We start from the raw sequence: 16,883 nt of genomic DNA, 5'->3' as shown, positions 1-16,883 counted from the left end.
ACACTACACCTATGCCTGGGTCCCACATTGTAAAACTATACCTGTGCCTGCATGACCCATTGTGACACTAGACCTGCGCCTGCTTGTTCCACTGTGACACTAGACCTGTGTCTGTATTGTGACACTAGACCTATGCCTGCGTGTCACATTGTAAAACTAGACCTGTGCCTGCGTGCCACATTGTAAAACTAGACTTGTGCCTGCGTGGCCCATTGTGACACTAAACCTGTGCCTGCATGGCTTATTGTGAAACTAGACCTGTGCATGTATTGCGATGCGAGACCTGTGCCTGCATCACTCATTGTGACTCTAGACTTGTGCCTGCATGGTCCATTGTGACACTAGACCAATGCCTGCATGGCCCATTGTGACACTAGATCTGTGCCTGCATGGCCCATTGTGACACTAGACATGTGCCTGCATGGCCCATTGTGAATCCAGATCAGTGCCTGTATTGCGATACTAGACCTGTGCCTGCATGACCCAGTGTGACTCTACACCTGTGCCTGGGTGCTACATTGTAAACTACACCTGTGCCTGCATGACCCATTGTGACACTAGACCTGTGCCCGTATGGCCCATTGTGACACTAGACCTGTGCCTGCGAAACCCATTGTTACACTAGACCTGTGCCTGCGTGGCCCACTGTGACGCTTGACCTATGTCAGGGTGCCACATTGTAAAACTACACCTATGCCTGCGTGGTCCATTGTGACATTAGACCTGCGCCTGCATGGCACATTGTGACACTAGACCTGTGCCTGCGTGGTCCATTGTGACACTAGACCTGTGCCTGCATGGCCCATTGTTACACTAGACCCGTGCCTGCATGGCTCATTGTGACACGAGACCTATGCCTGGGTGCTACATTGTAAAACTACACCTGTACCTGCATGGTACATTGTGACACTAGACCTATTCCTGTATGGCCCATTGTGACGCTAGACCTGTGCCTGCGAAAACCCATTGTTACACTAGGCCCGTGCCTGCATGGCTCATTGTGACACTAGACCTGTGCCTGCGTGGCCCATTGTGACACTAGACCTATGCCTGCGTGCCACATTGTAAAACTACACCTATGCCTGCGTGGTCCATTGTGACATTTGACCTGCGCCTGCATGGCACATTGTGACACTAGACCTGTGCCTGCATGGCACATTGTGACACTAGGCCTGTGCCTACATGGTCCATTGTGAAAATAGACCTGCGCCTGCATGGCACATTGTGACACTAGACCTGTGCCTACGAGGTCCATTGTGACATTGGACCTGTGCCTACATGGGCCACTTTGACACTAGGCCTGTGCCTGCATGGTCCATTGTGAAAATAGACCTGCGCCTGCATAGCACATTGTGACACTAGATCTGTGCCTGCGTGGTCCATTGTGACACTAGATCTAGACATGTGCCTGCATGGGCCACATTGACACTAGGCCTGTGCCTGCATGGTCCATTGTGAAAATAGACCTGTACCTGCATAGCCTTCTGTGGCACTAGACCTGTCTCTGCATGACCCATTGTGACAGTAGACATGTGCTTGCATGACACATTGTGACATTAGACCTATGCCTTCATGACCAATTGTGAAACTAGATCTATGCCTGCATGACCCATTATGACACTAGACCTGTGCCTGCTTGTCCCATTGTGACAGTAGACCTGTGCCTGCATGACCCATTATGACACTAGACCTGTGCCTGCTTGTCCCATCGTGACAGCAGACCTGTGCCTGCATGACGCATTGTAAAACTAGACTTGTGCCTGCATGACCCACTGTGACACTAGACCTGTGCCTGCTTGTCCCATTGTGACAGTAGACCTGTGCTTGCATGACACATTGTGACACTAGACCTATGCCTTCATGACCCATCGTGACACTAGACCTATGCCTGGGTGCTACATTGGAAAACTACACCTGTGCCTGCATGACCCATTGTGACACTAGACCTGTGCCTGCTTCTCCCATTGTGACAGTAGACCTGTGCCTTCTTGTCCCATTGTGACACTAGACCTGTCCCTGCATGGCCCATTGTGACAATAGATCTGTGCCTGTTTTGCGACACTAGACCTGTGTCTGTATTGCGACACTAGACCTGTGTCTGTATTGTGACAATAGACCTATGCCTGCGTGGCCTGTTGTGACACTAGACCTATGTCTGTATTGTGACACTAGACCTGTGTCTGTATTGTGACAATAGACCTATGCCTGCGTGGCCTATTGTGACACTAGACCTGTGTCTGTATTGCGACACTAGACCTGTGTCTGTATTGTGACAATAGAACTATGCCTGCGTGGCCTATTGTGACACTAGACCTATGTCTGCGTGGCTTATTGTGCCACTAGACCTATGCCAGCGTGGCCTGTTGTGACACTAGACCTATGCCTGTGTGGCCTATTGCGAAACTAGACCTATGCCTGCATAGCCTATTGTGACACTAGACCTATGCCTGCGTGGCCTATTGCGGCACTAGGCCTGTCTCTGCATGGCACATTGTGACACTAGGCCTGTCTCTGCATGGCCTATTGTTACACTAGACCTGTCTCTGCACGGCCTATTGTGACTATAGACCCGTGCCTGCATAGCCTGTTGTGACTATAGATCTGTGACTACATGACACTTTCTGACACGAGTCCTGTGTCTGCATGGCCCATTGTGTCACTAAACCTGTCCCTGCATGGTCCATTGTGACACCAGACATGTGCCTGCATGACACATTGTGACACCAGACCTCTGGCTCCATGACTCACCGTACCTATGCCTGCCTGTGGCTATCAATATTGACATAATTGTAGGTCGAATGTGCAACCAAATAGGGAGCATAGAATGCCACCAAATATACTCCGATCTAGACACGAAACAATATTTGTACACGCCGCTGTTTTGTGTTAATCAATATGTTTCCTAAATTCTCATAGACTCGTGGCGTGAATTTCACGGCATGATCTGTTAACAATAAAACGGCGGCGTTAAAAGTCATTGCTGTAGAGATCAGTGATCTTCATTGTTTAATTCATTTACTTAAGGGATTGCCACTTAATGTCACTTTCATCAATACCGTTGTCAACATCTGTATCGCCACCATCATCCCCGAGCATCCTACACAAGCCATATTCAGAATATATTAAACTGTGGCTTGCATTGCGCAATATGTCTACAGTGAGAAGATCTCAACCAAACCATCTTCGTCAGTAATACAAACAAATCTAAGTTTGATCACCTAACCCAACGACATCCATGCAATTACCTCAAGTAGATTCGTTAATGCTACTCTGATTCAAATATACTTTCTCTATAGGATGTAATGAGATTGCATACAACAGTGGTTTCAGTTGATATGATAACATGAATAAAACATGTACGGCATTATCTATCAATTTCTGAATATTAACAACTGGTTTGTGGGAGCAAGGGTATAATGGTATTTGAAACCGATAAGGACTCACCTGCTCAACTGTGCCCTCATCGTCCTCCATCTCCGTGAACTGAATTCTCTTCTGTATCACCGGAGTTCGCGGCTTCTGAAAGCGTTTGCTTGAATCCACGATAAGGGTATTGGAGGCTGTATATGGAAGCGAAGCCTCCTCGTCTTGGTCACAATGCGACTTCGCCAGCGATGGATAGTAAACGTTATGTTCTGGTATTTCCATAGTGATCGCTGGGGAATACGTGCTGGTTTCGACTCTTCCCAGTCTCTATATCAGATCCCGCTACACTGGACACGGATTGAATATCCTGTTCGGGCTGTGGCTGTTATTGCCCTTTTCTGGCAATTATCTTGCATGATGAAGACAGTTATTTACTACCAGATTCATATGAACGTATTATCATGTTAGTTCTTGTGTCGAAATGAGCACGGAGTCATTGCTTTGTCCGTTTCCTGGCTGATAAAAGAGGCAATGTACTGTTAAGTTGGCGGCTGCTTGTGGAGCATCCAGAACAAGTGGCTGTAATTCTTTGCCTATTCAAGGTTCATGCAACGGTTACTAACAACATACTATATACGTTGTTGTTAATTCAGTACAGTAATTCCTCTGTAGCATAATACCCTCGGTTGCCACAAAATATTTAATCTGATTTACTGTATCTGATCAGAATAAAATGTATTATTTATTGTAAAACGAACCTCGCACCGATAGAATCCATTGAATAAGGTATCCTTGGAGCTATTGGTCCATTGTCTACATTCTTCTTATCATTTTGGTTTTTCTTCTTCTTTTTGAGAATCTTCATGGTCAACACTTTGGTCATCAATAGCGATAGTTTAGACTCCAAAGCAAAATTATTGTCTCACTTCTTTGTTTGAATCTTGCAAATTCAACGTTACTGTACATCTCAAAGAACAACACATGACTGAAAGGACCTGTACAGATTGTTCACAGAATTAAATCCAACCTTCTTCTTCACGATATCTTCGTCTTGAAGGCACAATTGTTCTCTCCAAATCCGGTGCAAACATATCTTATCATTGTGATTTCAAAGCATCGCTTTACAGAGATGATCCATCACAGTTCCTGCTTTTGTTATGCATCACATGGACCCTACAATACATCAAGGCTTCCCGTGAGGTTATTCAAAATGTACATCTATTATCTGTTGCAACAGCTGATAGAAACGTATCAATGGTAGCGATGAGTAGCGGCATCTCTTTCATGCATCTGCAGAAAGAATGACTTCATGGATGGTTTGCGATCTGGAGGTTCATTCCTGTTGATTAAAGAAAGATTTACAGTTGAACATTTCATGACTTTTTCACACTATACAATGCTAATTTAAACAATACTGAAGAAGAGACGATGTCACGTTTTTGAAAGGGTTATCTGCATTGTGTTCCCGAGTTATATGGGAAATTTAGGTCTTCCTGGTTAATCTGGGGTTTCAAATCTCAGAAACACCTTTGGGACGGTGGGGTAGCCTAGTGGTTAAAGCGTTCGCTCGTCACGCCGAAGACCGGGTTGGATTCTCTCTATGGGTACAAAGTATGAAACCGATGTCTGGTGTCCCCCACTGTGATATTGCTGGAATATTGCTAAAAGCGGCGTAAAACTAAACACACCGACTCACTCAAAACCACTCCTACCTGACGACTGCATCGCTGAAGAAGCTATCATTTATACTAACGTTCTTTTTCATTCATTGTAGGGCCGGTGGGGTAGCCCAGTGGTTAAGCATTTGCTTGTTATGGAGAATACCAGGGTTTGATTCTCCACGTACTCACAATGTGTGAAGACCATTTTTGGTGTCACCCGGCGTGATATCGCTTGAATACTGATAAAAGCAGCGTATAAACTTCGTCATTCACTCACTCCTCTGTAGTTAGTGATTTGACAATAATAAAATGTACAACTCCAAATTGCAAAATATTTCACAGTAAAATGACAAGTCACTTTACGGCAATATCGAAAGCATGTGTGGCAATACAATCTGGGTGAAACTATTTCTACCTGCATGGTAACATAATATAAAAGTAAGAATTGCTAAGCTGAACCTTTAAGTCGTTGGGGGTAGGTAGGTTAGATTCTCTTTATGAGCACAATGCCTGACACACGTTTCTGGCTGATTATGTTGTATGCTTCAGTTTATTTAAACCTTACATGCAAAACCGAATCCCAATTGGACAGATCGATGCTCATGCTGTTGATCACTGGATTGTCTGGTCCAGACTCGATTATTTACAGACCACTACCATATAGCTGGAATATTGCTGAGTGTGGCGTAAAACTATACTCACTCACGTTTCTGGTGTTCGTGCGTAAAACTTTCACTGCAGTTTCATTTTTAAGGTTATTGTAAATTTACCATCTGTTGTACGATTATAAACTGACACTTGACACTTCAGCGGATCCACACCGATGTTGCATTGCATGCCCTCCAAGTACACAATTATCATATGCACCTGATCGTGATGATTATCATACCGCTATTGTCAAGAGACGTGTCATTATGCAATAGTGGTTCATTTCCCAGACTGAATAGCAGACACTTAACGTGTTATCGTTGAACATGCCGAATGTCACGAATCAAATGAAAACCTTTAGACTGCATATGCATTCGATTAAATATAGCTGAGCGCATCCTATATATATAAATTCAGAAAACCAATTTGTACAGAAACTCGGCGATCAGTCTCGGTCAACAACACCAACAAATTTCAACATGAAGACACAGGTGTATGAAAAATGTAAGCCATTTACTTCAAAAACGTACATTTGAAGCAGCTTGTTCCTTTGTTTTTTCTAAATACAATAAGAAATGTTTGTAGTGACCATTATTTCATAGGCCAACCCCTCATCTGCTGCCTCAATGAATTTTTAATGCTTGTACTCAGGTTTCAAAGCACTTGAAGTAAATAGTCAGTGTTGCGCTATAAATAATCGGTATTTTGATAATACATGCATACTTCATCTGCTATGCACAAACTCCCCTTCGTGGTATATTTCTGGAAACATTTTCAAGGAGTAGTTACTTGATATGGTTTATTACGGAGTGCAACCTGTCCATGATTGTTTCAGTAATCAAGTAAACTCTCCCGTCGGTACGTTTTATATATTTGCTGTAAACCTACAATTCAAGTTTGAATAGTAAGGAAAACGTCACGTTTTCATCTGTATATATCATTCTATTTTTAAGGTTCGGACATAAAAGTTATCAATTTATTATACATTAATTCTCACACAATAAACTGTTTTGTGTGTGTTGTTTTGTGACGTTTATAACATCTGACACAAAATGTGATATATATTTAAAAAGTATCACTTAAGAATTGTAAAGTGATACTTACTTTTATATATACTGTCATAACATCGCCTTTTGAACTTCCTAAGTTCCAGTTCCATTTTATATCCTTATCGATCTTACTTAATATGTATTGTACGTGTATATATAAGAATGCAGTCTTATATCACTTTTCTTTTGTTTGTGTGGCCATTGTTTATATTTATAGCTTTGTTGTTGTTGTTTTATTAATATATACATAGCCACCGATCAGCGTTACATAAGCATAAAAGCATGTTCTCCCAATCTTAATGCCATTGTCACTACACGAAGATCACTATACAATGATGCTGAACAGCCACATTTACACGAATGTGTCCTTTTAACATTTGCGTAAACACATTCTGCAACAAATATGTACCACCTGTTTTCCAAATTATCTCCTAGTTGGTTTATACTAAAATATATAATGCATATATTATGTTTTACATCTGCCACACTTTCACACGAAACAACAGAATTGATGTGTGAAACGTGATATTGGTGAAACAGATCAGATATCCATATGGGTCTGCGGACATGCATAATATATTTTGCACTATTGTCATCCTCTTTTATTGCAACATTTTTCAAAACTAATTCTTATAATATGTAACGTATGAATTTAAGTAGAAAGGCATATCTGATTACCCGGTTAATAGAATACTTTGCCAAAAAGACCTGTTTCATCGTACCCGTTCTTTTCAAATATCTGCATTTAGGAAGGCGTTTCCTATTCTCGCGGTACTTACGGATATCGGCTGAAAAAATAACACAAACAATTCTTATCGTATTAATGCTTGCTGTTTTTAAATGAAAGGCCTTCTCCTCTAACATCTACATCTATCAGCTGCCAGATCCATCAGGAGAATTACCACTCGTGAGCCCGGTGATAAACAATGCCATCCGCCATTGACGAAACGAGGCTTCTCCCATTCTCGCGGTATTACCAGGAATTAACGTTATTGAGTGTATGTAAGAGCAACCCTGCCGGAAAGGGCGGGAAAAAGTAATGATATGTCCAAGTTGGTATAAACTCCCCAATATTCGTGACACTGCAAGAATTTGATCACTCACAGACTTGGTCCACTTCCTAGTTACCAGTCGGTGATGTAAACAACCGCTTAGTGTCGCGCATCGGCGATTTCGGCAGAAAAAGTGTTTACCGCGAGAATAGGAAACCCGCGAGAATAGGAGACGGTCCTATACATGTATGAACTGTTGCAAATATTCTGCACATCGTTTTCGCGTTAAGTTAAACAGGTGACAGAGAACGACACAGTTTGAACAAGAGTTATCCCAAAACTCGTTACCTTGAAAGCTATTATAGGAATGGAATGACAAAGTTTATGGTTCTGTTTGGAAGGAATGCTGTTTCTTCTTCTGATGATGAAAAGTGTTGATATGTCGTTAATCAATTATATTCAGCGTTACGCAGGTTAGTAGAAACATGTTCTAACCCGAGGACATTTATTGACACCTAAGGAGGATATTTTCTTGGGCAACTGAAAACACTTCTGTTCACATTAGCCATTTTCCCCATCTCGAGAGAGTTATTTTTGTGGGTGTAACCCAATTCTGAATTTTATTGGTTTTAGACGTGTTAACGTAATTCGCAAACCAAAACAGACTGGGACCTGGTCCACAAAGGAAACTACGAGAACAACCATGCATCTTGGCTCTGTGGAACTGGGAACTAATGTGATGCGAGTAGTAAATATTTATCATATTTGTGAAACCCACGGTGCGTGAATGAAGTTGACAGACCACACTGGTGACACCCAAATTGAATGAATGAAGTTGACAGACCACACTGGTGAAACGCAGGGTGCTTGTATTAAGATGACAGACCACACTGGTGAAACCCAGGGTTCGTGTATTAAGTTCACAGATCACGCTGGTGAAACCCCGCGTCCCAAGAGTCACGATCAGGGACAATCTGGAACGTCATTTTCAATTTGAGTTTTACCACATCTCATCCATTGCGAATATCCATAATTCAGATCACGCCGTATACACAAAGTAAGGACATACGCATGACCTTATTGTTTCATTGACTTACAAGCTTCAAGGATGACGAAAATGTACCAGTGCAAGCACTTAGAAATTTTTATCCCATTTCATAATTCTTTTTGTAACATTGTTGTTTTAAACAAAACCCCAAATACTTTATCCCAATAGCATACATGTTGCATTGCTACTATAATTAATATCTCATTAGCGTCTGAGTGGGGTATCCATTTTTTACATGTTGTATCTCAGTGCGCTGGGACTCAAGAAGAGCAGACACAGTCTCTTTCATATGTGAAACATATTTGAACGTGGTATAACACCACACCTCACTTCACCTTCCTCAGGCCACCACTCCTCACCTTGCTAAAGCAAGATGTCACCCCCTCATGAAAACTCCACATAAATGATATTTCGATTTAGAGAAACAACTATGTGTTTTGTGCATAAACTGACAAAAAAACGGCAACGGGTTGAAATGTCCTTCGTCTTTATCATTTATTGACGATCTGGATGGACACAAATTTGTTTGCATTAATTATAGATTCCTGCTGCCGATGACACAATGGGAGATCCTTTACATCAGCTTATTCACTCACTTCTTTTAGCATCTGTTTCATCCCGAATCAAATAAATAAACATTCCGCTTAGTATGATATTATTTTGTGCGCATACATTCAGCTTCTTATCAACAGTATAGTGTAAATATCAAACATGTCAATGCTAACACGTACACATATTGTTGTTGTTATTGCAGTCACAACTAAAGCATCACTCACCCCAGGAAGTTCCCAAAGTAAAGTCACAGTAGAATATCTATAAACATTCGCTCTGCCATCCAACACACCAGCGTGAAGCCGTCCTCCCATGAAAGAAATCCGCGACTAATTTTACCAGTGATGTATTTGCATAGCATATTGGTCTTGTGTCGTTGTTATTGCGAATACTAATCTTGCACTCACTCAAAGGATTCCCATAGTAAATTCACAGTAGAAGGTATCTGAACCTTCGTTCTGCTATCGAGCACATCCGTGTGAAACGCAAAACCGTCCTCCAAAATAAGAAATCCGTGACTAATTGTCCCAAGATGTATTTGCATAACATATTGGTCGATCACCAAGGTCATTTTCAAAAATGAATCGAAACATTTCAGGTTGTCCAAACAGCTTTCACGAACACTGTGTCAAAGTTATGTTGTTTCGTCGATATTTTCCATATTATATTTTCAGACTTCCTTACTCAATTATTATATCAAATGTTTCGAATATCTAAACATTGATCTAAACAGTAGCATTGCTGCCATATGGGAAATCGTTTATCAATATGTCGAGATTTCTGAGAAGATGTGAGATCGTATGGTGATAAGAGAATTGATATTCTACGTTGAATATCATTATATGAAATACATGACGTCAAAATGAATAAGCGCTTTCATTGTACCGATGTTAAAAGAGCGACAGAAGGTCATTAATTAAGAAGAGGCAGATCGCGAATTAATCGAATGCCACATTGAATAATATGCCAATGCCATGAGCCACATTTGAATAAGCCAAAAATAGACACATTACAATGAAAGTTCATACGGAATATGAGCGGGAAAGCTTCAACTTTGCTACCAAAGATGTTTTGAATCCTGAAGTGAAGGTTTTAACTAGAGACTCGGGGGCAGGTTCTGTATCTTCTTTGGGCATCCACCATCATGACATCTTCATTAGAAACATATTAACTCAGATTTATAACACCAGGGCTTTAAAAGGTTCAAACATTTCATGTCAAACACATTTAAATATTCATATCATCCTTTGTTTTGTGATGTTTTTAACATCATGGCATTACTTTACTCTAAATGATACATTAAACCTTTGATTTTTGTGCATGAGAACTTCTTCTTTAGAAATCCACGAGAACTATAGCATGAATACCTGAAAGGTAGAAAATTATGTGTCCTCTTTGTGACATGACCTTTCAATAAGTTTAGTCCCCCCATCCCCCGTCATCCGACCTTAAATCCTGACCGTACACGAATCTCGACTTGTAGATAAAAATGTGACGTAGATATTAATTCCAGGACAAAATATGTTTCGTCATCAAATAATTGGAGTATGAATGCGACAACTGCAATGACTTGTCTCCATGAATCGTTACATTGCATACAGTTATGTTGATAGCATAGCATAGTCATTCGAATACTCAGTGTCTCTAAAGTACATTCACAAGGATCTGTGCGGAAAATGCAATGAAAATAGAACGAATCGTTCTTCAAAACGGAACTAACATGTATAGTTTTCCAGACAGCAGCCGCACACAGAAGGCACCATCCAGTTCACACTGTTCCTCAGGGGCTGGATTTCTACAGGGCAGGTGACTATCACTTACCACGGGCGATCGTCAAACCACAACCAGATTTGTCCTAATATAACAATTCCAATCATATCTGAACTAACATATCAACAATGTAACATTTCGATCAATATATTCTACTGTGAGTGCATATGGTTTACCTTAAGATAAAATTACGAGCAGAATCAATACTCACATCAAAAGGTGCAGCATCCCTGTAACCATGATATGGCCCCTGTGACTTCAGGACCCTGATACCTGAACATACAGGTTGCATGTCCTGACTGAATCCATTATCTAACACACCCCATTGTTAGAACAACAATAATTAGCATTGATCATATTATTTGAATTGGTGGTCCTTCATTGCGATGGAGGTTTACTTAATATATTGCTGTTGTACTAGCCAGCGCCGGCGCTGCGGACTGGTTCATTTTTCTAATTGCTCGGAACCTGTGTGCATTCATCGTGCTGTGGCATCAGCCGAATGAGGCGCTGAATCCATATACCGCTTGATTAAACTATTGAGTTTTGCCAGGGTAACCGTGAAGCTAAATTGCATGATGGTGGTAAACATGAGGAGTGCATTGGTCTGAATGGTGGAGAATTATGGTGTGACAATAGTTGTATAACAATATACCAAGTTGTATAGCTTGTGGTATTGTATTCTGAGATAGTATGCGTGATGGTATTATCATCTGGTATTATATTTTGACATTTCTAATACTTTATCAATGTACTACAATAATGGCCTACTTCAATGCATAACCTCCTACTACTCTATCAGCGGAATAACGATGTAGTGACTGACAGTACAATGTCAGTTCATCACAACAAAGTATTACTTGACCGCATAATCTGGTACCAGTTCTGTATCCCATAAATGCATAAACGGACTTCGTTGTACCAGTGATCCAAGCCACTGCGCTAGAGGAATGCATTCAATTATTTAACCAGTGAACTATAAACTTGTGTTGCATATATGCATTAACATACCCAGTCCTATCAGTGCGGACAACAGTATTTTACATCAAGGCATTAATGGATCATGGTTATCAGTTTACCACAATATAGTACTTCACCATTCATTACTGTAGTCTTTCCTGGTGCCGAAACTGTATCCTGACTCAATGCAGCACCTTCCTACGGTTCCACAGAGTTTGCCAAACGAATGCAGTGTTTTCATGTTCGGCGCTAGTGTTTACCATGTGTGACACCACGAAAGCTTTATTAAGATTAAAAGTTTCATATTTCCCTACATCAAATGAACATGGACAATTCTCTTAAAAATTCAGTGCAAGTTCTGTGATGCTAGGCTAAATTAAAATATTATCCTCAAGGATTTTCTTTTCTCGAAATGAAACATTCATATATCTATAAATATATATTTATTTAATATAAGTAGTAATTTGTTCAATCAGTCCTCAGTTAAAATATCATTATGTATTTATAGAGGTCATGCCTTATTTGGGTTTCATTATATAAATATTTCTGTCTCTATGTCACCTTTAAACGTATCTGTAATACCTCCACATCGGTGAGATTACAACATTTTATAAAAACAAACCTTTGAAGTTGTGTTTAAATGAAAACAGGAACTTGACAATAACAACATACCACATGATGTGCGTTGAAAAGAAGTTTGACTTTGTTTGAATTGTCACTGTGCAGAACACCTATATATTGTCACTGTGTAAACCACTATGTATTGTCGGAGCGTACTCCATTAATGTATTTTCACTGTGTACAACACCCATGTATTGTCACTGTGTACAACACCCATGTATTGTCAAAGCGTACTCCACAAATGTATTGTCACTGTGCAGAACACCCATGTATTGTCAGAGCGTACTCCACTAATGTATTGTCACCATGTACAACACCCATGTATTGTCAGAGCGTACTCCACTAATGTATTGTCAATGTGTACGCCACCATGTACTGTTAGAGCGTAGTCAAGTAACGTATTGTCACCGTGTACAACACCCATGTATTGTCACTGTGTACATCACCCATATATTGTCACTGTGTACACCACCCATGTATTGTCACTGTGTACACCATCCATTGTCACTGTGTACACCACCCATATATTGTCACCGTGTACACCACCCATATATTGTCACTGTGTACACCACCCATATATTGTACACCACATGTATTGTCACTGTGTACACCACCCATATATTGTCACCGTGTACACCACCCATATATTGTCACTGTGTACACCACATATTGTATTGTACACCACCCATATATTGTCACATATATTGTCACTGTGTACACCACCCATGTATTGTCACTGTGTACACATCCATATATTGTACCGTGTACACCACACACACCACACCCATATGTCACACGTGTACACCACCCATGTATTGTCACTGTGTACATATATTGTCACACCCACCATATATATATTCACCACTGTGTACACACCCATGTATTGTCACCATATCACGTGTACACCACTCCATATATATTGTGTCACTGTGAACACCACCCATCATTGTCACTGTACCCATGTATTGTCACTGTATACACCACCCACATATTATCACTGTGTACACCACCCATGTATTGTCACTGTGTACGCCACTCACATATTATCACTGTGTACAACACCCATGTATTGTCACTGTGTACAACACCCATGTATTGTCTCTGTGTACACCACCCATGTATTGTCACTGTGTACAACACCCATGTATTGTCACTGTGTACACCACCCACATATTATCACTGTGAACACCACCTGTGTATTGTCACTGTGAACAACACCCATGTATTGTCACTGTGTACGACACCCATGTATTGTCAATGTGTACACCACCCATGTATTGTCACTGTGTACAACACCCATGTATTGTCAGAGCGTACTCCACTGATGTATTGTCACTGTGTATACCATTGTGCTCTTACAGTTTTCAATATGAGAAAGCTCTGTGTTGTCACAGTGTAATGCATGTATAGCATCGATGACAAAATATATATTATACCAAAGTAATGAATCAATGTGGTGAATTCATATACTCTATACACTTAATGCAGCAATGTGTACGCTCTGTCTGGACGTGTTATCCCTGGGTATATTTGCACTGCATCATACCACGGCAACGCATCGATAATGTACATGAGCCAACCTTTCCACCTTCTGGTGTTTGAAGTTCCGCAATCAACGTCAACGGAGCCGCAAAGACTAAAGTGCGTCCATTCTCTCTACCATTTATCCGTCGTAAAACGATCGAGTTACTATTAGTTCACATAAACACGTAACATGCATTAACCTTAACTCTTAACTTAATATAGCTCAATCAAACAGAACTCTAACCATATTGATCGAATCAACGCAAGTACTCCGTGTTCATTTGGTCTAAATGGGTAATTGTTCAATAAAAATATTTTCATATTGTTCGTCAACACAACGTACATACACACGACAGCAGATAGTAGGACATGTTTAGCTCCGAAATGTTTGCCCAAACATTAGTTCATGCCGATGGACTACACCCGTTCGCTTACCTTCACTCGCAAAGAGCACTCACGGTGAACCTACAATTAAACATTAATGAATATCCGATCAATATCCAAAAGAGATTTCCAGATAAAATCCTGTTCAGGACTTCACTAAACCTATATTCCTGATAACAATCCCAGACTGAATTCCAAATGTCGCTAACCCGGTAATATACACTGATATTGAATATCAGCTATGGAGCAGCTAGGAGAGTTGTTGGTTAAAACAGAACTGAATAACAAAGTCCTCTGACTAAGCGTAGAATTTGCCGTTTCGATGATGGTGAGTTATCAGTGTTGATTCAGCGTTGACACACATACATTTGGCTGATATAAAACAAAGAGTCGCTCATGCAATAATTGAGTAATTAATGCCACGAGTCTTCTGGAACAACATGCCACGTAAAGAGAGAGGTGGATGTGAGAGAGGAGGAGAGAGAGAGAGAGAGAGAGAGAGAGAGAGAGAGAGAGAGAGAGAGAGAGAGAGAGAGAGAGAGAGAGAGAGAGAGAGAGAGAGAGAGAGAGAGAGAGAGAGAGAGAGAGAGAGAGAGTATCTACGCCGCTCTTGGGGACACCAGCAATGGGCTTCTCACATTATACCCATGTGGGGTATCGAACCTGGGTCTTCGCTTTAACCACTCGGCTACCCAACCGAACCTGATTCGCCCTGTGAGCTCGTTTGGTAGAGACTGTTCGAACCAATCTCAGTGCTCTAGTAATATTCCAAGGTCTTGTAATCACAGACTGTGTCGCAAGACATATCGCAAGTTCATCCACAAACAACCGATGAAATCACGTACATCTTAATTGTATGATAAGCCGAATCAATACAATTGAGATAAATAATGGTTCACTTACTATGTTTATGTGGGGGTCATCTTTATAGGCTTGAATGTTCTTGCATGGGATGTTGCCGTCACCACTTATCTTCGTTCTGAAAATAAGTGTCAAACCTTCTAGTGCATGGACAGACAACGACGGAATAGTATATTGTGTAAGATGGAAGAGGCACTTTGGGATGTAGGTACATTTTGAACATTTTAGACATGTTGAACATTTCAACTTCTTTCCTTTGCAACGACCTTTCAGGGATGCTTTTTCCTTTGCATAATAAAAGTAGCGCTGAAACGTGCTTACAATAGTATAGCTGTTATCCATGAAAATCCATGACTTCATGGTCTTCCAATTTCATAATGAGTATCAAACGTTAAGACTACAGTACTTTTTATCAGAACATATCCAGCGGGTTATTCTGTGTGTGCTCGACGCGCCAAAGACCAGAGTTCGATTGCACGTGTGGGTACCTTTTTCGTGCCATGTAGAATATTGACGTGACGAAAACATTACTCATCTCATCTAAATAGGTTCATCTCAACATATGCTTCTGAAAATACAAATTTCAGAATGCATAATCCCCTGTTATTTAAGTTTTCATAATGCCCTATTCAACATCAGAGGGAACATGTTGGCCTAAGGACCCATGCTGTACGATACCTTTCTCCCGCATGAAACTGACACGCCACAATATAACTGGAATAAACACGTCAACTGCAAACAATTTCGCGTTAAATATATGAATGAGATGTTTTGAAAATATCTTCGCTGCAATAAGTAAATGTAAGCTGAATTAGGCATGTGTCCTAATATTTGTAGGCAAATTTCATTTAGTTGCAACACCGTGTTATGAGAAGAGGGTCGTCAAGGGTGAAGTGGATTAAATTTGAGTTTTTGACAAAAATTCATTTTGTCATCCTTAGTATATAAACATGGAAATAGCATGTTTCCTTGAGTTTTGGACAAATGGTTTCGAAAATTTAATTGTGACGTGTTAATATCGTTCAAATCGGCTTTAAACCAAAAACTTCTCTCTCGTAAATTAAAAATATTCATGAGCGTATGTTGTGCATTTTGTTCATACCCCACTGCTGTATAAATCGTCCGGTAAATGTCTAAACACTTGCATATTATTTCCATCGGGTATAAAACTGTTTTCGCTTAATTTGTCCCTGTATGTACCAGTGACAACCCACGTATCAAACCTCTGGTCAGTAATCTATCTGTAAACACGCCACACACATATTCCGATCTGCCCGTTAACCTTGTAGTAACCATGGTTGACAATGACACAGACGCTCTTGCTTGTCGAGAAGAAGAATGAACATGATGTATTGCTTGTCATGAGCGTTAAACACCATTGTGCCTTGCATGTTCTAGATATAATTGCTACCAATGAGCGTTCATTAATCACTGTAAGTTTGGCGTA

At 40.7% G+C, this 16,883-nt stretch overlaps 1 protein-coding gene across 1 annotated transcript in view; it reads right to left on the bottom strand.

Moving 5' to 3' along the window:
- LOC124282401 (cys-loop ligand-gated ion channel-like) overlaps positions 1-11,383 on the bottom strand; it is a 46,838-nt gene extending 35,455 nt beyond the window's left edge. The window contains 2 exon segments of the mRNA XM_046718381.1: positions 3,445-4,705; positions 11,298-11,383. Of these exon segments, the coding sequence (XP_046574337.1) occupies positions 3,445-3,648 (204 nt within the window). The 5' untranslated portion in view covers positions 3,649-4,705; positions 11,298-11,383.
- Positions 11,384-16,883: the final 5,500 nt, after the last annotated feature.

Source organism: Haliotis rubra, unplaced genomic scaffold, assembly GCF_003918875.1.
Source record: "Haliotis rubra isolate DU_JTF1 unplaced genomic scaffold, ASM391887v1 Scf3, whole genome shotgun sequence".
Lineage (NCBI taxonomy): Eukaryota > Metazoa > Mollusca > Gastropoda > Lepetellida > Haliotidae > Haliotis > Haliotis rubra.
The sequence above is the reverse complement of the archived record's forward strand: the minus strand, read 5'-3'. Positions and strand labels throughout refer to the sequence as shown.